Below are 23,330 nucleotides of genomic sequence, written 5' to 3'. Positions count from 1 at the left end.
TGATTTCTGCTCTCCCTATCTGCAAAACGGAGATAGTAATGGCCACTAAGGTGTTGCAAAACTAAATCAAGAAATGCGAGCATGCAAATCCTCTAGTGGTGTGTGCCAGAGGAATGCACATAAGAAAATAAATTCTGTCTGTAAACCATGAAATACGTAGTAAATAAATCTCCAGACCACACACAGAATTTTAAACGAAAAATACTATCATCAAATAGCAGCTCATCAGCTGAACATCATCCTGTCGGTGGATTGAATGAGTCAACGATCCTTTGGATCATGCAGTGAAAGATGAAACCGCAATGCAAATATACCGGAGGCAAGCTAAGAATGCACATAAATCTTTTATTTAGGCATTTCCAAATCTGTGAGTTCTCAAGTTTACAACCTTACCTGGAGAACAGCCCATTTTGCAGCTCATGCAGACTAAGCCAAGTATTTTATCCACCTTTGTAAGTGTAAATGACTTTTCATCTTTTTCTAAATGATCATGCGATGAGACTCTATGACTAGCCTATGAAAATGTCATGGACTACTCCATTAAACTGGAGTTGTTCCATTTCTTTTCTTCTCAGTTTCATAGTCTTTATTTTTGTATTTGTTGGTAACGGAGCCCAGAGTTAAACATAATTTGGTCAGATGTTTGGCTTTCAGAAAGCCTTAATGCAGCTGGCCATTTTATGTTGGCTTTTTTGAAGAATTTTTGCTAGTGTGACATCCTGTGATTTATGAATCGAGGGCGAGATCAAAAGAAATGTTCTGCTAAAGCAAACGACATACCTTGTTTCCAGCAATTAGTGAGTGACAAAGGAAACCAGTAAAGTTTGGTAACATGGGATGCTTTATGTTCTATGTTTTACATGTACATAGAAGTATAACTTGGGTTGGTGTCTGTGCAACTGAGATGTATTTTGAATGCAGCCAGTAATAATGTCCAAGATTTTTGTATGCTTCAACAAGGGAAAAGTGAGTTAGACAAAAACTTGTAACATTTTGTGAAATGCAGTCTGGGCTCTTAGCCCACCTCTGCCCCAGTGGGTGCATTTCTTTATGTTCCACATGGCTACAAAAATGATGGAATTGAAGATTTTTGTGATGAAAGGAAAACTTCTTGTCCCCTAATTTATGTTAGCATTGCTCAATTATTCACTGAAGTACAGAAATGAAATACGAAACAAATGAGAGTAATGGAATTGGACCAAGCTATGTGTGTGATATGTTGAGCAGTCAACATCCTTCTGGTACCTGCATTCAGATATTTCAGTATAAAGAATCCTTGTCGTTAATCTTGTTCCTGTGCAGTTTTAAATCCATAGGTTTTTACTCTCTCCCAGACAACCACTCTCTGTTCAAATACTTTATGAAAATTGAAAAACATAGTTATAGCATGCAAAGTTGAGATGAAAACAGGGGGAAATGATGACTTGGGAAAGAGTGACATTCATTGTTTCTAACAGAGAGAAAAAACACTTCATCGAATGTGGTATTTGCCTGGAATTTATGACTTTTGTGTTTAGGTGGTCCCTGTAGCACCTGCTTCATGTATGTCATTGAACAAGGCTATTAGGGCAAGATCAAAACAAAATGGACTTTGATAGAAATTTAGTTCCACATTACAACACAAAAGAAAATTGCTCATTGATTTCCAGAAGGTGCCTGTGCTTTATACGGGCAGCACTTCACAAAGAGAGAATAAAGTTGGGGTTGTTCAGCCTGGAGAAGACTCTAGGGAGACCTTACTGCAGCCTTTCAATACTTAAAGGAGACTTAGAAGAAAGATGGGGACAAACTTTCTAACAGGGCCTGCAGCAGTAGGACAAGGGGAAATGGTTTTAAACTAAAAGAGGGTAGATTCAGACTAGATATAAGGAAGACATTTTTTATGATGAGGGTGGTGAAGCACTGGCACAGGTTGCCCAGAGAAGCTGTGGAAGCCCCATCCCTGGAAACACTAAATGTCAGGTTGGACGGGGCTCTGAGCAACCTGATCTAGTTGAAGATGTCCCTGCTCATTGCAGGGGGTTGGACTAGATGACCTTTAAAGGACCTTTCCAACCCAAAGTATTCCATGATTCTGTGTTTCTAAGATTCTATGAATATAAAACTCTCCAAGCAAAAAAAGTTTTGCTTCTCAGAATGACCATAGTTGCTGTTATTCTAACATGGGCAAGTGAATCTAACACCGAGGTTAAGAAAAATAGATCCTCCTCCACCTAAGGCCCCAACCAGGCAGGTGGTTTGAGATCATACCTAACAGATGCCAGTAAGACTAAGCTACTCGCAAATGTGGAGTAACCTCCTACTTTCTTTTAGTTTATATCCAGAAGCAAGCCATAACGGTTAGCCCCTTCAACTGAGACATAGCATCAAGTTTACTGGTAATTTTGCTATTTGATTAAATAGCTAGAAAGCTAACACAGAAAACAGCTAATAGCTAGGGAAAACACAGCAGCTTGCTTATTAGGGGTGGACTCCATGGACAGCGAAAAGTTTTGATCCATAATCAATTTTTTAAGACAGCCAAAATTCCATCAGCAGATCTCTTGTTTTCAGAGTTAAGCCTGTATTGTGTTTCACAGTTTTACAGATTAAGAAAATGAGTCAAAGAGCAATTAATTGGCTTCATCGTAATTGCAGGCTTGGAAACAACCAAGAACTACCAGTTTGCTATTCCGCATTGTATATCTTGAGTCATGAAGCATCACTTACTTCCAAATAATTCAGTGCTCTTTGTTTGGATATTGGTTGCTTCATCAGCAACTTTTCAAATTAATGATTTGATGATATGCTTTGATTTCTAGCTGATCTTCTACTATGGAACTGGAGACAGCTGGTGTCCACAGCACTACTACGATGAGATCAAAATGGATTTTCCAGATGGGGACATTCGACTTTGTGAGAAAGGGCTCCGCCATGCCTTTGTGCTGGATGCCAGCAAGGAGATGGCTGCCATGATTACAGACTGGTTACAGGATGATCTGACCAAATTATAAACATAGATTCAGTGATCAACAAGAAAATTATGTAATTATTTTGTGAACATGTAATTTTTTGTGAGAGAGTCTGTCCTATTTTTTTCTGTTTATTATAGATTATGGCTTGTTTTCTATTGACATGTTTTAGAGAAAGCTGAAGAGAGACTGGCTGGTCCAAAGTATAGTTTTATTGATTCAGTGGTGATGTACCTTCATCCTGCATCTTGAAGACTCTGCAGGACTTGGCAGAGGGTGGAATATTTATTGTCTGCTAGCACTCTAGACAACACTGGTACTAGATTCACTGGCTACAAGTGTACCTGAGTTACTGTCACCTCACTCATCTGCTGGGAAACTGCCAGGGATATGTTTAGGGTATCCCAGCTGGCTTGCCTTAGAAAGAAATACCAGGCTACTCTTATGGATAAAAATCTCCCTGGGGACGGATCCTGACAGTGGATCCTGGTATGTTGTGAAAGACCTGACCCTCTCCATATGTCTCATCCGTCCATGTAACCCTGGTGCGTGACAGCCAGAACAGCCCAAGGCTCCAGGACAACCCTAACAGTGTATCCTCCAGGCCAGAGGGGGTTGGTGACCAATCAAAGGTCAGGCTGAGTTCAGGATGAGTGCAAGAGAGGTGTGTAGATGAGGTGTGCAGTCTCTCCAAAGTCTCAGAAGAGGTTTAGGGTGCTGCCAGGACTCCACAGGGTGTTAAAAATACCCATAAGGTAACTGTGGCCACTCAGTGAACACATAACAGAGCTCTTGTCTGGAATGTTGCCAACTGTTTTATATTTTGATTAACTGTAGAGAAAGTAAAGGACACTCATCAAAAGTGCCAGTATTAAAAGGCTAAAATAGATTTCAGAATCCATATATAACTACTTATAGGTGGCCTAGCTCTCATAATGAAGTCCATGAGAACAGTACTTGCTCAGCAACTTTGAGGAATTAAACCAGTTTTGATGCATGCGTAAATTGCAGTTCTTTGCCCTAAGGACTGAAGTATAAGTTTTTCTGCCAAGCCACAAATTAGATAAGCCCACAATGAGGAGATGACTGTTGCTCTCCTGTGATTGCACCCATGAAATGTCATGAAATGTTACTGTTGAGAACCAGATCCTTGCTATAGCACATTGCGGACAAGTAGACTGTTCCTCACAGTTGTTCATCCCTCTCCTTTACAGGTGGCAGAAAACTAGAATAAGACATCCTACCAGTTGTGATAACAGAAGAAGTTACAGGCAATAGCTAGAAATGAAAAATAATGTAAGTGAAAGGAACAGAGCCAAGTGTAATCAGGAAAAGCTTTCTAGCCTTGAACCTGTGAAATAGTCTCCCTGTGGAGTTCATAGAGACATTTATAAATAAGCGAAACACTACAGAATACAGTCAGGGGAAGTCCTGCCCTTGCAAGCAGATGAATTTAGATGATGCACTGGCTATCTAACTTACATGTTTTATTAACAGTTTTAATGTGATGTAGAATGACCAATTAATTCCTGGGTTTTCTTAGACAATTACATACACACCTTCCACTTCTCTCTTAATCACCCTTGAATCTTTCACTAATATCTAGAGCAATTTGTAGTAGAACTCACTTCCTGGATATTTTGGACTAGTTTTCAAACCTGCGGACAGACAGTGGATTTAAGTGACCTTTGCATCAGAAACTGGTTTAGCTTTTGAGACTAGCCAGTGGCTTTTCAGATTACACTGCCACATAATAAACAGATACTGATGCTTGAGGCAGAAGTGCTGCGACCGCAGTTGCAGCAGCGTGGAGAGGAGCCAGATACATTCAAAGTGACAGGACTGTGCCCATGCAACTGATTCTGTTTATTGGAGAGTCATGGGACTTCCCTTCTTTTTACAGGGCCATATTCAGTCATGATCAAAACGATTCTTGTTCTCACTTTAGGAACCCACAGTTGAACGAGTGTGTGTGTGTTTAAATAGCCCACAGATGTTGGCATCTTCTGTTGTTCCTGTTGGATGGCCTTACAGCAGATGCCAAATACATCTGTTGGCCTAGGTGCTCCCTGGGGCAGAGTGAGGTGGGGGCATTCACATATGTGGATATATATATGCACACGTATATACAGACATATGCACCTGTTTGTATGTTAGCAACATAAAAAATACAGTTCACTTGGTTGTTTTGGTTTACACATTGATCTGGTTGAACTAAGCATTTGTTTTTCAAAGTATATGGAATCAGGTAATCAAGCAAGGACTCAGTCTGTAAAAAGTTCAGCTGTTGTAGTGGATCTCCTGAGGACAGAAAAGATCGTGCATTAACCAAAGATGACAAGCAACTATTAAAGTCTGGAAACTGAAGCACCTATGAGAAGCAGTTGTTTACAGTGCATTATTCATATACTTTGTATGAGGAATTAATTTAGCAATACTTGTATTTGACTTGTGTATGCCTTTTATACAAATGTTAATCCATTACAGTAGATCCTACTGACTGCATTAAGACCTAACCTGAGATTACATCTGGTCAGTGATGACCAGATCTACTGCAGGATAATGCCTTATGATTTTCTTAAATGAATTTTCTCTAATATTATCAAAACTATATTGATTCAGTTGCTACCTTCTTCCTAGAAGCTGTTGCTGTAAGGCTAAGATGTGAAAATTTGCTGCTCTCTTCATTGCAGAAAAGCACGAGTCTAGTTGTCACAGCTGTATTTCATCAGGGAGGCAGATCTCAAACAAGGAGAATCTAGCTCCTCTGAAGCCCATGGTGTTCACCGTGACACCAGGCAAAGAGTGTCAAAAGTGCTTGTGGTCCAAATGTGCTAATTTACCACGAAAATACAGTGTGGTCTTGCCTGTTTTAGACTGTTCTAGAATTGTGGGGAAACCTATCACAAATGAATTGACTGTATGCAGTAGCACCTAATCTCTGTCATTCACATTTGTGCTTAATTCTCACCACACGAGTAATCCTGCTAGCTTCAATGACTGACTCGTGTTCAAGTGTTTTGCTAGATCTATACCTTTTATGAAAAAGTACACAAATCCAGTAACAAAAATAAAGACATTTATGGTAAAATGTAACTTGATTCTTTATTTTGATAACTTGTTTAGTCTCTAGTTCACCTTCTTCATTACTTCATGTGTACAAAATTTGCAAAAATACTTGCCAAACTCCAGATTTCACATGCAATGTAGACATCTGCCAAGTGCAGAGAAAATCAGTGGGTGGTAGGCACCTGACTCACTTAAGCATTTTTATCCATTATACCACTCCAAAATAATCAGTGTTTCCCCTTGCTCCCTCCAGCTCCATGTTTGCTGCTTTGAACGAGCTATAGAGCGTCTGGATTAGTGAGGTTTGTCCCATCAGGAAGCTTGATGAGTGTTTGCGCAGTGTTTATGGTGAAGAATTTGGAGCTGGACTCCAACCTAAACACCAGTTTCTTAACTCACAGGAGACAGATTGCATACATGAGCCACAACAGATAATCTCTTCTCTGCAGCTGAGGTCATTTACGTATTTATTTTACAGAAAATGGGTTTATACATGCATCTACTGCCTGTCCCTTTCTTTGGTCTAGCTAATTGTGAGCAAAGACTTTAAACAACATGTTCAATGTTATCATTAATAAAGTCACTCAAACTATTACTGGGTTTGGATAAACTTACTAGACCCAAGAGACTTGTTTTACTCTGTGTCACAGGTCACACTCAGACTCCCAACTACACTATGTTTCTGAGGCTCTTCACTTGGAGACAAATGTTCTCTTTCCTGGCACATTTACAAAATAAGAATCCAGAGAGCGTTTGTGAGTGACCAGGAACTATTAAAACAACATGTATTTCTGGAACAGCTGATGGGGTTTGAGTACAAGCAGCAGATACAGCAGTAACACTACAAGCCAGCTGCCAGAAGCGATCTTTGCTCTCAGTAGCATCATGCAGAAGTTATGAAACAGGCTAACATGCATGCTCAGATGGGACAAGCAGGGAGAGAATTAAAGACTGTTTTCAAGTACTGAAGCTGATAGTAAATGGACTAGGTTTTTCCATTCCATCTATTGCAGGAACATGCTTGCAGGAAAGTAATTGTGTTGTGGAAAGTAGTTTGCAGCAGCTAATAAAATGCAGAATGTTAAAATGCTGATTCAGTCTGTATCTGACTGCAGTGTTTGCCAGTCAGACACTCGAAGATTTTTTGCCAATGTATCTGAAGCAGTTCACAATGAAACAGGCAGTGGGGGATGCCCCCACTCCTCCAGTTTATGAACATCTTCAACAAACTCACCTGAAAGCCCCCAAGCTCTAAAAGACGCTGTGCTTCATGTATTAAGAGAAATCCTTACGTATGAAGATGAGGTGGCTTGGAACTGAGAAAAACAGGCTTTCCCAGTGTCAGGACTCAGCTACTCCTTTTCCCTAAGAGGCACCTTGAAAAATCTATAAGGATTCAGCTCTTCCGATCTAACTTGTTGGAAACAAGGAATAGCATTTACAGAATATAAATGTTTTGGGGTGTTAACGTCATCTGCTCTCATCATACTGCAACTCATCAGTGTTCATTAGGAAGGAACCTGTATTTTCACCTACAAAAAAAAAAACCAAAACCAAAAACAACCCACCAACCAACAAAACCAGAGCAAACAAAAACCAAACAAAAAAAACACACCAGGTTTTGAAGCATCCAGAGCAAACTGGAATGTGTAACTCCAACTACAGCCCTAGTATAGCCTCAATAAAGTCAATAGGATTGCACGCAGGCTTAGGGAGACCCAAATGATCAGTTAACTGAGACTAGGGCAACAGAGGTGGCATGACATGAACAAAGAGCTTCACTACAAAAATATTACATGCAAGACAGGAGTTTCCTTTTATCCTCATACCGCCTTCTAGTTTGCACCAAAACAGGACAGTCCAATGCAGCTGGATTCCTATGGAATTAAGCACTTTGTGATAATGAGGATTTAAGTTTTCATAGTAATGAAAACCTGCCTGCCTATTATCAGTTATTGAAAATAAGATGAAATTCTCGTACTAGAATACTTTGGGACTGCAGCTGAGCCTCACAGCAAACATGTCCTAGTGATGTCCCCAAGCATCTTCTGAACTTGCTGCATTGTGGAGGACTGAGCGGGATGGTACATGAGAGTCTTCAGGTAAGTCTCAAGCAGATGCTAGAGCCTGGTCCAAAACCTATTTACATTAACGTAGACATTAAAAGTAGTTTCACTGGACTTTGGATTAGATGTTAAGAGGAAAACTGGTGTTAAAGCAAAGCTGAGCTGGCTCACCTGACTTACCCCCAATTTGTAAGGCTGTACTCCCAAAATAGTTGTCTAAATTCCCTGTCTGGTCTAACTTAGTATCTGCTTGTCGGGGTACCAGATCTCCCTCTGGAGGTGCTGGCAGGCACCAACTAATTTTTTTTACTCCATAAGGGGCTCAGGCATTTGCTGTAGGGTTAATTCACTAGGTGCCCGAGTGAGACTGTGCCCTGTTTCAGTAATGGCCTGCATTTTCTTCTCACCTGCCTTTGCTGTGCCTCTGATTTCTCTCACATACAAACTGACCATGACAATGCTCAGCTTTCAGAATATGTATGAGGATTAACTTGTTTATGCTGCAAATCACAGAAGTCTGAAGTGCTGTGTTAGTACATGAACTAAAAAACTGCCTCCACTCCACCAAAGGCAAACCTACTGCTCCTGTTGATTTCAGTGAAGACACGATGGGATTCCTGTGGATAACCATTTGCTCTCCCCCTTCAATGTTTTGTTGAAAATAACAATAATATTTTCCTTTAAAACTGAACATAAGGGGGGCAGGGGGGCAATGGCTATCCTGTCTCCCTCCACGCACCTAGCCAGAGAACTTGTGCCAAAAGCCCTCTCAGCCAATGTGACAGTAAAGGAGCATGTGAGGATGCAGGATACTGCCCAAAAGGTGGCTCACGCTTGGTCCATCACTCCAGGTGCCACTGGGAATAGAAATCACCATGCCTTCCCCAGCTTAGCCTTGTATTTGTGGGTGTGCCTAAGATTAAGGGACAGCCTAGAAAATACCAGTCTTGTAAGAAATAATTTTTAAGTCCCTCAGGTAAACCTCTCTTTTCAGTTCTCCATGTGTTTTTTCTGGGTCTTGAAAACTGGGAGTGCTCTGCTATGACTTAAACACATGCCTGATGCACTGAAGACTTCTTCCATGCTTCCAAACATGCCTTACTCCACACCTGCATGTTCACAGTACTGTATGCAGTAGGGCTGTAGCGGAGGCAGTCATAACCCTATTACCTTCACTCGCTGTCTCCAAGGCACTTTAGTGATGTCCACCGCAGGAGCACATGCCAAAGCAACTCTCTCTCCCTGAAACTTCTGGGTTTGCCATTATGATGTCCTAGTGAAAGCAGATGAGAAAAAGGCCGTATAGCTATTTGACAGCCCATTCCTGAACATTAATCTAATCTTACAGATTCCCTGCTTTCTGGGTGTCCCATAACCTTTAAAGTCCACCTACTAGAAATGCAAAAGGATGTCATTTCCCAGGGTGCTTTATTAAGCTATTAAAAAAAACCAACCAAACAAACAAAAAAAAAAAAAAAAAAAAAAAAGAAATTTGAAAGAAGGAAGAACAAACTAATAAAAAACGATAGTCAGTTAAAAGCAATCTTTAACAAAACATTTGCTGAGGTGGTAATAGCAGCATAATCTCTCAAGTATTAGGAAATGTATCATGTGCACCAGTGATACGCAACAGGAATGAAACTACCAGACCTGATTTGAAGGAAAAAATCTCTCTACTACATTTTTTCTAGGTATTTCTTAATTTCTCAAATTTTGAAATTCCTCATTTCCTAAGGGGATGTTTTCACCAGACCTAACCACATCGGGTTCCTCCCTCATCCCTCCAGCAGACCCTTGCCTTGGGCTCCCTCTGCGGGGACCACGGCGAGCCGGGCTCCTGCAGGGTCAGAGTCCTGTGCTCAAGCCAAACCTGTCAGGCTAGCTTTGTGTCATCAAAAGCGTGATGTGAGCAGGGAATGTTCTTCCAGCTCTCATATTTATCCCCCCAATTCAATGTTTCTGAGCCTCTAAAGCTGTCTATTCAAGGCAGCAGAGAGAATCCTGTTTGGCTGACTGGAGCTAGGTAGCTGCTAGTCAAGACAGGTGAACTCTATTCAGAAACACAAGGGAAGAAAAGGGATGTACATTTTGATGATAAAGCCATGGCAAACACACACTGTTCTGCAACTCTTTTTCTTGGAAAATACCTGAGGTTGCCAAGGAAGGCAGTTTAAAATTAATTAATTTAATTAATTAATTATAATTAATGGCTTTTTCATTTTGGGTTTTAGCACCTTAGGTAGCCCAGGAAGTAAAGGTGACTTAGGAAAGCTGCTCTGAAATGAGCTGTCTGGTTTCAGGACAGAGGCACAACTCTTCAAAAGAAAAAAATCTTGCAGAGATCTATTTATCAATAAAATATTTAATAAACTTATCTGTACAAAATATTAAAAAGATTATTGAAGAGTATACAAGAATACTTATTTAACAAATATATACTGCTATATAATATATTCAAGAAAATATAGATTGCTGTTTACAGTTCATTTACAATCCCATATGTACAATCTATTTAAACTTTAGAATACATACAAACAGTGCATTTACACCATCACTTACAGAGCTATCTTCTTTAGAGATATTTCACACACTCAGACCTGAAAAAGCTGAACAAATACATGGATAGTTTAGAGGCACACACAGGGATATGAGTATTGCTTAAAAATTTTTAACTACTAGAGATACAGCTACTGGAAATGCAAGTCCTTTTTCAGTTTCCTTTCTAATCAAAGAAAAGAACATATAAATAAAACCATGACTGACCAGCAGAGAGGCTCATTTTGTCAGAGGAGCTCCAGATAGTGTTGACTTGACTTCAGAAAAAGAGCATGCAGTGATGGGATATGCAGGGACGTAGCAAATTGGATCAACAAGTTGGGCTGACGTTGCTCCTGCCTGCATCTGAAATGAGGAGCACCAAGAGCAGAGCAGGTCTTTCCTGCGTGGACATGCATTCAGTTCTTGTGAGCAGCATCTCCACCAGCTTTTCCAGCAAGGAGCTGCAGCGCAAGATGGAGCTGGTCACTCCAGGTAGGCAAAGCCCCTAACTACTCCTCAGGTTGTAAGAGCTCGATTTGCAAAGGCACTGCACAAATGTGGGTTTGACTGAAACCCATGGGAGCACTGGATATTTGGCACCTCAGAAACTCAGACCCTTCTTTCCCAGTGCTATATAAAAGGTCAGTTACTCACAGTACATCGGATGAATGTAACCAGGGTGATCGCCTCCCTCCCTGGCCAAGGAGAGGATTTGCTGCCCCTACAAAACGCCCCATCCCCAGCTGATCACCACCTACACAACCCCTTAACTTTGGCACCTCTTCCAGGACTAAAGCCCGGCCCCTCCATGTGCGACCATCCCTTTTCCTGGCCTGTGGATGTTATTTCATGCTCTACTGCTGACAGCTGAGCTCCTGTGAGCCCCTTGGTGCCCAGCAGTTCCCAGCACACAGCTGGCATGCAGCTCCCTGGGATGACCAGCTTTGGAACAAGGCAGCCCTAAACTTTGCCTCTATTTTTTTTCCTCCTGCTCCCCTCCTCTCTCTTCACCAAGGCAGGATGGAGGAAATGAATGAAATTCTGTGGGGAACGTTACCATCTCCCCAAAAACTGGGACCAAAACCAATGCCACAGCTCTCGGGAAGGTTCTCATTCCTCTGATGGTGGAGACCTCGGTGGCACCAGCATAGGCCAACACCACAGCAACCTGGAGGGGAAGGGAGACCCGAGCCCTTCCACCTTCCTTCAGAAAACCACTTGAGCCTGTGACCTGTTGTGAGCAGGTCCTCTCCTCCCATTGGCTTCAACCCTGCCAGACCTGTCCCCTCACTGTCCCCGGCTCGAGGGCACAGGCTGCACCCCAGGCTCCTATGCTGAGACTCAGCCTTTCCTGCCCCACTGTCCCCCCACCCACCGAACACCACAGCAAGTCTCCGTGCTCCCCATCCTGAAAACCTGAAGTATCAGCGCAAGTACCAAAGCAGAAGAATGAGCTCACAAAATGTATGAATGAACCAATAACTGGTGATGACAGAAAAGCGAAGAGCAAAACCTGCTGTAAAAACAGTGAAAAATGGCTGGGTTTCGTTTTCAGCCATTTCTGGGAATGGATCGAGCTTCGGTTTAAGATTTTTCAGTATCGACCTCCATGAAAACACTCTGCTGCCCAATGCTTCCTCCTCTAGTCCACTCAGCCAAAAGTTAAACGCGGTGCACCAGCCAGCCCGCTGGTATGCTCCCCCCCACCACCACGTACATCAGGCTCCCCTCCAACACGGTGAGTTCAGGGGGCTGCTCAGATACATGTGCCAGTAAAAGGAAAAAGCAGCTGCATGGCTACACATCTTGAACTGCATCCTTCGAGACGTAGGGTGGGGTCCTTGGTCAGTGGGTTACACCAGCAGGAGTTCCTAACTTTGGTCGTTTTTCAAAGGCCCAGGATGCTTGCTGATAACTGATAAGGATAACTGATTTTCAGAGACATCTTTGTGCCTCTGTGTACCTTGCAACATGCTGTACTAGGAATAAAGAGTCTTAAAAGACCGAATGCAGCTGGTTTTACCATGGAAGACGTAAACCAGCTCATGACAAAATTCATGGTGTCATACATATATCAGCCTGGAACATCTTGCTCTTTTACCAGCCGTTAATTCAAAGACAGGAAAGGCAGAAAATCTCCCCCCACGATGCAAGGTCACAGGCTTCTGACTATCAGTAATACCCCATCCATGGGACAGCTACTCCCAGCTCCTCTCCCTGACGTGTTTTTGTGGAGGACACACTCCAAGTAGTAAGGCATGCTGGTATGCTCTCATGCTGCTACCCAGCATCCTCATTCGGACCCCATGTAGCTGTAGAGGGATCCCCCATGCTGAGGAAGCTGCTCTGATGCCAGTGGGACACACATGGTCTCTCCATCTGCTGGTCATGGTGACTTCAAAGAAGAACCATGCCACTCTCAAAGACCAGAGCCTGGTTTTGCCCACACAGGTTTTTCTGCCCACTCACCTCCCCTGAGGGTGATGTGAAGGGTGAAAAATCCACGCCACAACTTCAGCTTCACCAAAGACAGGGGGGACAGCAAGCAATTTGGTGGAACTGCCCAACCAAGGTCCAAGTGTAAGCCTTTTGGTCTGACCATCTTTCAAATCCAGTGGCACAGCCCATTTCATGACAAGCCCTGTGCAATACCCAGACCCTCATTGCCGCTGCCCCACGCAGGTTTTTTTTCTCCCTGCCACATGGCTGTGCTGCCCCAGTGCAGACAAAAGAGAAGGCACTTGTATTTCAGGGCTCACTATGCGCTCGGCAGGAAACCATGACATTTCCCACTTGGTTTAGTCCAATGTGAGTATAAGCTGAATTGGTATTTACGACATGTCTGTCACATCAACACACATCATGCTTTTTGATGCGAGTAACTGTAGATGCTGCTATCGCAGACAAGCACATCAAGCCAAAGCTCACAGCAAAACTGTTAAGTCTGGAGAGCAAAGACAAAGGCAATCCACCAGCACCCGTGGTGCTCCGTTCCACTTGCCCAGCTGTAGCCCCGTGGGATCCGCATCCCCAGGGCATCTTAAAGTGATGCCCCAGCCTCTCCCATCTCATCCTGCCTCATGTGCCTGCTGTTGCATGAGGTCCAGCAGAGGTGACTCTCCCTAAACACACATGTTCGGGTTTGTGGGATAAGGGCTTAAAACTGCCAACAGTAAAAGGAGTTGCTTGTTCTGCAATGGGAGTGTGACCAATAAATCACTGCAGACCTACCCAGTTTTCTCCAGTAACAAGAGCTGTGTAATCAAGACATGAGTTAAAATCCATATGGTGCAAATATACACAGAAGTCGCTGGCACGCAGACTTGAGCAGAAGGCTCAAGACTTGGGGTTTGCTTTTAATCGGAAGTGGTGCCTTTCCAGTCTTTTCCTTATGGGTACGCCAAGCACCAGCAACAGCCAAAGAGGACATGGCTTCGTCTGCCAGCACTGACCAGGAGCAAGGCTGCTGGGATCAACACAGCTAGCCAGGACAGAGATGCTGCAAGCCTGAATCAAGCCCTTCTCCATATGAACGTCCTTCTCCCTGCCAGGGGATTCTCATTTCCCTTCTACCACTGGATGTGAAGTATGATGTAAAAAAAATAAATAAATAAAGGGGGGTGGGGGGGATGTTAGACAATCACTTTGTTTTAGCAGAATTAAATAAAACATTATTCCTTAAAATAAAAAATGAAAAAGGATAAAATCTGTGTTTGCTGGGAATTATTTCTAGGTCAGAAGCACCCCTGGTCATCAGGCAGTTAAACTGGGCATAAAGCCATTTTTCTTCAGACTGTCCCTGCTATGGGACTCCACTGGACAGGGGGCTTCAGGACACAGAGCAGGCAGTGCCTTAAGCACAGGCTTTAGTTTTATAGAGCTCAAGGAGCCCCAAGGCAAGGCACACACACCAGTCCTGTCCCGACCGGGCGTCCTTCCCCAAATCACTGGTGGGGGAGACAGTTAAGCTTACATATCTAAGTCCTCTTCAAATGCTTAATATTTCTAGCTTCACTGTAATTAAATCCTGCAGATAAAAATGTGCTGAAGGTCAAACAAATCCTCCAGGAGAATATACTCTGCATGGAAACTGGCTTTTTTAACTGGAAAGGTCACATAAATACTGTAGAATGTGAACCTAAAATTATCCATTAAAAACACTCTGAGTCCACTGAATTCATATTTGTCCATGTTCAGTCTCTAGTCTCTTATTTATAATGTTTACATGTGCCCCAAAATCAGCTCAGGCAAGAGGTGACCGATCAGAAATACATTGCTTCTGGACCATTCCTATGGCAGAGGGTGATGCTCTGCGGAGGACCAGCTCCAGGGTTGGGGTACTGGACTGGGCTACCACCACCCTGCAGACGATGCCCAGCTTACCTGCCTCTGAAGGCAGGAGTTACTCCTCCCTGCCCTTTGCAGATACAGCCCCCCATTGCTCCCCAGTGCAGCAGGGCTGCAGCATCTCAGCTGTGGGAACCTCCCTGACCACAAAAGGCTTTTGCACGTCACCAGGGCCTCAACACTTCCATTTGCAACGGCTCTGGTGGCTGCTGGCCAAGCCTGATCCAACTGTCTGGGTGCAAGCTCTGAATCTGCCTGGGGATGGAGAGGCAGACCTTGCAGCCAGCACACAGGTATTCATAATAGGAGGACTAGTGGCTTTTGCTCTGGAAATACTTCTCCAAGAGCAGTGAGCAACATGACCACCAAGTGCTGCAGTCAGTGTGCTTGCCCAGGGGGGAGCAGCACAGTTACTCACCAAGAGCCCCAGCCCCACTCCCCGCCAGCCTTGCCTTGCTCATACTCATCATCCTGGAGCAGTCCCAGGTGCTTCCCTCTCCTGTCCCCTTAGGCAAGCAGAGTGTCCAATGCTACCCTTCACCCTCCCGTTGTCCTCCGGAGGTTGTTTGCCCAGGAAAAGAGCAGATGCATTCTTAAAAGAGTGGCTGGTTTGGTCACCATGGCGGTGTCACCATGGGTGTGAATGCAAAGGGCCACACTGCCACTGGGCTCACCCTGGGTGGCTGAGGTTTCATCTCCCACCAAACATGCCTGTTTAGGGAGAGGTACCTGCAGCCAGGAGAGCCAGGACTGCTTCCCACAAGGGCAAAACTATGGATGGAGTTTCTGCCAGCCGTGGCCTCTGCACCGTCCCCAGATGGTCCCACACACACACTTTTATCATAGCGCTCCAGGTGATGAAACTGCAGTGACTGAGCCACAGGTTTTCTCCCCAGGGCCAGCAAAGCCATCGTGGGGTTCAGGACAGAGCCCCAGCAGCACACAGGACCCCAGCACTGGGGTCCTGGCAAAACATCGTGAGACCCAAACCATCACCCCGCTCTCCATCAGCCATCTCCAGACCTGAGGTGGGTGACATCTATCTATCTGTCTGTTCATCCCCTGCAGCTGTGGCTGAACAACAGCCACAAGGACCAGGGTCACTGGCATCAGCACCCCCTCGGACGTGGTCCCACAGGAGCGGGTCTCAGGCCACTTGTTTGGCCAAGACTCACAAAAGCCACCAGGTGGATAGAGCTGCCTATAACTTGCCTGGATTTGAACTGCTCACGAGCTTCTACTGCAAACACTTGGAGGAAGGGGAGGGGGTAAAAGAAATGAAAACATAGAAAAAGTTGTCTCAATAGTGAGAAAAACTATCAAGCAACCAACGGCAACTGAAAAATTAGGTACTTTGAAAGCCTGGTAACTTTATAAATGACGTAGCGTTCCTAGAGCAAGCAGCTCCGGTGCTGCTTGTGCCAACCTCCTTCCCTAACCGCCTGCGCTAAAGCCAAAGGTCAAAGGAAAGCCTTGAGCCCTCCCGCCGACCCCTCCTCACCACTAGTTGCACCTCGCCCCCCACAAATGCTGACAGTGAGAAAACCCACCAGCACAGACCTGATTCTTCCTCACCCCTGCTAACCTCCACCTGTGAACACCCCCTGGGTATGGGTACGTCGCACTTAACATATATTTACATTCATGCTGAGGTAGGGAGCCAGATTTTCCTCTCGGATACGTGGATATAAAGCCAGAGAAGCTCCGCAGTTGTCAAGGGGGTTACACAAGGCATACGGGTACCACACTTGCTCTCCTGAGCTGCCAATGGCCACAGCCTGAGGATGCAGAGCAGACCTCAGTGGGGTAAGGATGGAGGGGGGCTGGGGAGTTCAGTCCTGCAGATATATATATCACTGTTATTGATGGACATGGTTTACTCCCTGCTGACGTACTATTTTTTTGAAGGGAGGGGGCTTTTGGACCCTCACTGAGGCTTTCCCGACCTTTGAAATCATTTGGATCTCTGTAGAGTTCTTTGAGGTGACTCCCTCTCTGCCCTGGCTAGGTTCAGCCCTCCCTAGCAGAACACCCCCACGATGGAGGACAACTGGCTTTATATAGAAAAAAATCCCACGTTTTCCAGCACGAAAACCCCCAAAAGCAAGCTACCATCACTAATGAACACTGATGTTTACACACCTTGACCACCAGTTTAAAAAAAAAAAATCATCAAAAGCAGAATCTGTGCAAATACATCTCTGGTCTAAGCCAACCTAGCCATGAACCTGAAGTTCGGTACCAAAAGCCACCAAGGTGCAGCAGAAATGCTTCCCAGCATCCAAAACACACCTTGGCATGGATGCCAGCCTTCTCTGCTTTAAAGGTACAATTTATGCTCAGCTCCTGAGTTACAAAAATCCTGTAGCCGTTTCAGCATGGGTCAAAGCACCCACTTTAAGTAGCAGTCTCTGAGGGTGGCATTCAGCCGTTTGCATGGGAAACATCTGTTCCCAGCAGATCCAGGCTCCCTAAATGGAGTGGGGAGAGGCAGGCACACTGGGCAGGGACGGAGCCCACTGGGGAATCGGTGCCAAAGGAAGGTATGGTGGAACTTAGCGCTGTTAGACATTATTTGGGAAAAGAAGAACCCGAGTGAAATCGCTCTTCCCCAGAGAACTCGGGACCTTTGCTTCTCTCCAAACACACTGAGGACAGCTGTGTGACTCATGGGCCTGATGCCAAGTGCCTAGTGTGCCTTGGAAATGGGGTTTCGTGCAGGAAAGGGAGCGGACTCGCCAGCCAGTACCTCCTGCAGGACATCAGCAACAGGGCCAGCACTTTGAACCATATGGAGCCACGGCATCCCCAGCTAACACCTTCCAGGGCCGTTCCCATCCCTGCTGAGAGCACAAGCTCTGCTTCAGACCTGACTCTCACTTTAGCCTCCAGTTGTGGGGGACTTCTTCCCTGTCCCCAACAGAGTCACAAATCTCTCCCCACTGCAAACAGGCATGGACCAAATTATTTCAACCTGCCACAGCCACGGGTTCTCCACGCCCTGCCTTCCCCCCGGGGTACATCCTTCTGACTCTGGCAAACCCAGGGCAGCGGTTTAAAGGCAGCCAGAAAAACTCCTTTAACCCAGAGAAAAGAGTGTTCCCACCTCCCCTGCACCCCACTGCCACAGCTGGAGAGTGATGCTGGCCCGACACCTCTGCTGCAGCCACCGCTCTGGTCCGCCCCCCAACCTCAAGACAATTTTGACCAGACCTTTCCCAAAACCTTTGGGAAAGAAGGTGTCAGCTCAGCTTGGGCAAACCAAGCAGACCAGGTGGAGCTCAGTGGCTGAACGTGCATCCCCTGGGGGCTCTGCCAGGCTGCGTCCCCCTTTCCTGGGGGGAAGCAGGCAAGGCGTGGAGATGGCAGCAGCTCCGGGCAGGGAGCCCAGCCTCCCACCACAGTGCATCAGCCCCAGCTGAGCCTGGGGAAACCCAGCATGGGTGGTGGGGGTCACTTTCTTTGAGGGGGCCCAGGAAGAGGCCAACCTACAGCCTCACTGTCTTGGGACGGGGCAGAGGGGGCATCCCCCATCCCTCCCAGGCTTATGGCCAGCACGGCCCCAGGAAGACAGGGGACACCTGCTGTGAGCTTGGCTTTTGGAAAGGCACAGACCAAAATGTGTATGTGTGTGTGTATATATATATATATATATATATATATATAAATTTATATTTATATATATAAAATGGGGCAGGGCTGCTGGGTGGGGAAGAGCAGAGTGGGGAAGGGGAGAGCTGCAGAAGTTGCTACCTGCAGCCACACGTCTCCACGACCATGTCCTCATACTGTTTGTAAACCACATTGTTCCCAGAGTCTATGTAGAGGATGCTGATGGGGCTGAGCTTGGAGGGCACACAGCAGCTGGGGGGAGTAGACTCCGGGTCCATGGAGTTCATCAGGGTCTGGATGATGGCATGGTTGGTGGGCTCCAGATGGGAGCGCAGGGGGAAATCACAGACCCCCTCGCAGTGATATGCCTCATAATCCAGGGGGGCAATTATCCAGTCGTCCCAGCCCAGCTCCTTGAAGTTCACGTGCAGGGGCTTCCGGCTGCAGCGGGTCTTCGCCTTCTTCCCGTGGCCTCTGCCTCCAGACCGGGCAGGGATGGTGGTCCGTCTCTTCCTCCGCTTGGGGTATGCCTCCTGGCCAGGATCGGGGGGCTCTAGGAAGGGGGGGCTGCCCAGGGCCTTGATCTTATCCCGGATCTCCTTGAAGAGGTTCTCCTTCCTCTGTGTGCGGGAGAAGGCCACAAGCAGGGCTCGCTCATGGGGCTGTGGCCGGGGCTTGCTGAAGCCCAGCTGCCAGGGGGGCAGGAGCCGCCCCGACTGATCCGAGACGATCCTCAGCAGGAAGCACAGCAGCTTGCCCGAGAGAGACCTCTGCCTCTGATCCCGCAGGGCTTCCCAGACATCAAACACCTCCCATCTGGAGGAGCCCGCATCCAAAATGTCTGCAGCCCTAGAGTCCAGCAGCTGGGGCTCCTCGCCATCCCAGGCTGGGCAGGTGGAGAGGAGGAGGTGGTGGAAGGTGCCTTCAGGGGACAGGGCCAAGCTCCGGTTCTCAGGGAGGGAGCGCAGGACCCGCAGCTCTGCGCCTGTCACCTCCTCTGCCTCGGGCAGGCTGGAGATGTCGAAGAGGTATCGCTGCTCAGGGGCAGATGGGGAGGCATCTGGAAGATATAAAACAAAAAATAAAATAAAATAAAAATATATAAAACCCCAACAAGCTGAAGCCAAGCTCTGATTACAGAGGCGCAAGGGACACAGCTAATGGGGCAGATGATTGCCTCGCAGCAAGGCTTGCTGAGCAGCCCAGGAGGGACAGCCTGTGTGCCCTGTGTCAAGGAGCATCACTCTGGCTGGAGGCACCGGGGGGGGGGGGGGGGGGAAACAACAAAAAAAACAAAAAACCAGGAAGGAGAAGGCAGAGAGGGAGGGAGGAATCAATTCAAGCAAGTGGCTCCTCATCAGCACTCTTCCCTGCGTTCTGAGAAGGCTTCTGTGGCTCCTCCCGGGTGTTTCAGTGCCCACAGCTGCATCACTATCCTGTTTTGACACGGAAGGTTTTGACACGGAAGTCCCATCTGAACCTGCACAGTACAGTCCCATCCCCAATCAGCAGGTTGTCACCACCCCCAGCCCCAGCCATGCAAAGTAAAATGCTGTGAAAAAATCTCATTTTCCTTTGCAGGCAAGCACAGGCACACATGTCAGGGAAGCAGATGCTGTACCTCGGGGTGTCTGACAGAGGCATTCCCAGGAGCTGAAATTGAGCCCAGCTTGAATTTGTCACTATGTTTGGTGGATCCAAAGCCCAAACACAGACTCGCACAGTTTCTGGCACTAATTAAATATACTCAATGTGAATTAAAAAAAAAAAAAAACAAACAACCAAAAACAAAGGAGGTGGAGTTGGGGAGAAGAGATGAATGAGTTCTGGGAGGGTTGTTTTTTATTTTCTCCCTCTCTTAACAAGAAATCTGATCCGGACATGCTGCAAACATTGCTGCTGTGCCCAAGTCCCTCCAGCCCGCTGCCAGCAGAGCCCTGCCCGACACCCCCGGGCTGCAGCCCCCTCCTACGGGCACTGCCGCCGGGCTGCAGCCTGCACCGCCCTCCAGGGAGGCAAGATTTTTCTCCCTGTCATTCGTTATTATTATTATTGTTGTTGTTACTTTTGCTACTATTATTATTGTTATTTTTGCTACTATTATTATTTTTATTATTGCTACTGTTGTTATTATTACTGTTATTGTTATTATTAGTTTAAAAGCAGATCTAAAATTGCTGTGAGGAGCAGATAAGGAGATCCCTTTGAAAAGTTCATCTGGTTTCGTTTTGCGCTGAAAATTCCCAGGACCTGTGCGCAGTTTTCCGCAGGCTATCCCAAGCCGGGCACTACCCACCCTCCCACCAGAGCATCCTCTCCCCCCGTTCCGCCTGGCTCCCCCGCCGTTTCCCCACCAGCTTTCAGCAAAAACCTTCCCGCAAAGACTGCCGGCAGGATCCGACCCCTGCTGGGCTTGGGGATGGGTTTGGGGAGCTGCGGGGGGCTCCGCACCACCAGCCGCCGCTCTCCCAGCCCGGGGCAGCCGGCGACGGGCACGGGGGGAGGCTGGGGCTGCTTTTCACTTTGTGTTTTCATTTTATTCGATCGGGATATTTTTTTTTCACCCATCCGACTGAATTTCGTCGGCAGGGCGCAATGTATATGTATGCATACATACATATATATATCGTTAAGTGCATATACCTGTTTATTGCATTATTATCATTAGATCCGCGGGCATGAAGGGGGCAAAAGAGAGGGAAGAACGAGAAGGGGCCCGCGATGCCGAGCTCAGACAGCGGGGTCGGCGGGACCTCCGCAGCCCAGGGCTGAGCCGCCCCTCACGGGGCACCGCGCCGGCTTCGCTCCTTTCCCAGCCCGGCCCGGCCCGCTGTCCCGGGGAGTTTCTCAGGCTGCAAAGACTCTGAAGAGGCTTCTCCCTGCCGGTCCCGGGGACGCTGCCGCCAAACCGCGCCGCACACCTCGGGCGCCGCTCTCGGGCAGCGCATCAGGTGGCAGGAGGTGCCGAGAGCTGCCCGCACCGCTGCCCGCCCTGCCCCAGCTGGGCTGCACCTCGCACCCCGTCCCCAACCGCATCCTCAGCTCCGAGAGTCGTCCTTGACCCCGACTGCATGCGCAACCCCATCGCCACCCCCATCGCTCAAGCACAGCCTCATACTTCTCTCCATCGGCAACCCTCTTCCCCAGCTCCGGGCACAACCCCTTTGTCATCCTCATCACGACCCCGTGCCCGCGCGCAGCCCCCTTCCCACCCTGTCCTCACCCCCATTTCCACGCTCAAGCTCCTGCACAGCTCCATTCCCGTCACACAACTGATGCACGGCCCCCACCCCGTTAAGCTCCAGCTGCATCCCCGTGCGCTACCGCATCCCGTGCAACCACCCCGGGAGCAAACCAACGCACGACCCCGCTCCCCGCACCCCACCCCCTCGCACGACCCCGTGCCCAGACCAACGTGCAAGCTCCATCTCCGTGAGCAGCCACGTCCCACAACCCATGCTCCAAGCCACACGCAAACCCTTCCCCATCCCCAAACCCACGCAGAAGCCCGATCACCACAGCCACGCACGAGCAGCGGCTCCATCCCCGCACAACCCCGGCTCCATCCCCAAACCCATTCCCAAGCCCCGTCCTCAAGCCCAAACCCACCCACATCCCCCCGCCCGACGGCGGGGGCCCGGCGGGGCAGCCCGCCCCTGCCCCCCTGCCCCGCTGCGGGTGCTCCTCGGCGCTGCGCGGAGGGATGCGCGTCCCGCACTCACCGCTGCGCGCCCGCTCCGCGAAGCCCGTCACCGTGTCGGCGCGGCGGCCGGGGGCGCGGCGGGCGGCCAGGCGCTGGTAGAGGGCCACCATGTAATGGTGCGGCACCACGGTGCCGTTGCGGAGAGCCCCGTCTCTCCGCGACGGGGAGGAGAAGGGGGAGGCGGCGGCGGCGGCGGAGGAGGAGGAGGCGGAGGAAGGCGCGGCTGCCGAGGGTCGCTGGGGAGCGGCCGCCGACGGGCCGCGCACGGCGGCAGCCTCCAGCCCGCGGCGGAGGCGGCAGGCGCCCAGCAGGCAGAGGCAGAGGGCGGCGGCGGCGGCGACGCGGAGGCGCATGACGGCAGCCCGGTGCTCGGCGCTGTGCTGCTGCCGCCGCCGCTCCCCGCCCGCTTTTGAACATCGTCTTCGCCCGCCGCCGCCGCCGCCGCGGCCGCCGCCGCCGCCGCCCGCCGCCGCGGAAGCGCCCCCTGCCGGCCGGCCGCCCCGCCCCGCCGAGGCGCCGCCCGCGCCCCGGCCCCCGCCCCGCCTCCGCCTGCAGGTGAGACCCGCCGGGGCTCCCCCCCTGCCGCTCTCTGGGGTCCCCCGGCCCCGGCCTGCGGGGGCACCCGCCGCCCTGACCCGGAGGGCAGCCCTCCGCCCCTCCGCCCCTCCGCCCCGCGGCCCCGCGCTGCGCGGCCCCCCCAGCCTTGTCTGCGGGCGGGGGGCGGCTCTTATTTTTGGTAAATCCGTATTTTGGGAGGCGGCCGTCGGTCCGGGACTGGAGGGGGGACCCCGCCGCCTCCCTTTGCAGGGGCCCGAATTTCGGAGAGGGGACTCCCCTGGGCCGCAGTGGAGGGGCAGCCTTTACCCCGAATCGGGGGGTAACCCGCCACCCCCTGTTGGGGCGGGGGACCCCGATCCCCTGTCGGAGACGGGGAAGCTTGGCAGAGGAACCGCCGCCCCCCGTTGGAGGAGGACACCCCACCGCCGTTTGAGGGGCGGGGACGACACACGGGACCCCCGCCGCGGTGTTGGAGGCCCCCCCCGC

The 23,330-nt window shown here is 48.6% G+C and overlaps 2 protein-coding genes across 3 annotated transcripts in view; one reads left to right on the top strand and one right to left on the bottom strand.

Moving 5' to 3' along the window:
• LDAH (lipid droplet associated hydrolase) overlaps window positions 1–6,047 on the top strand; it is a 123,953-nt gene extending 117,906 nt beyond the window's left edge. For both annotated transcript variants that reach the window (XM_080390024.1, XM_080390023.1), the window contains exon 7: window positions 2,802–6,047. In XM_080390024.1, coding sequence (XP_080246150.1) covers window positions 2,802–2,993 — 192 coding nt within the window. In that variant the 3' untranslated portion in view covers window positions 2,994–6,047. The remainder of the gene's footprint in view (window positions 1–2,801) is intronic.
• A 3,375-nt stretch (window positions 6,048–9,422) lies between these two features.
• Window positions 9,423–23,244, bottom strand: GDF7 (growth differentiation factor 7). The gene is made up of 2 exons (XM_080390019.1): window positions 22,306–23,244; window positions 9,423–19,643 (listed from the first exon to the last, which is right to left on the bottom strand). The coding sequence occupies exons 1-2, from the start codon at window positions 22,637–22,639 to the stop codon at window positions 18,721–18,723; spliced, it is 1,257 nt and encodes a 418-aa protein (XP_080246145.1). The 5' UTR covers window positions 22,640–23,244; the 3' UTR covers window positions 9,423–18,720.
• Between the last annotated feature and the right edge of the window lie 86 nt (window positions 23,245–23,330).

Source organism: Falco punctatus, assembly GCF_963210335.1.
Source record: "Falco punctatus genome assembly, chromosome: 5".
In the NCBI taxonomy this organism is placed as follows: Eukaryota; Metazoa; Chordata; class Aves; order Falconiformes; family Falconidae; genus Falco; species Falco punctatus.
This window is presented reverse-complemented; position numbering and strand designations above follow the sequence as displayed.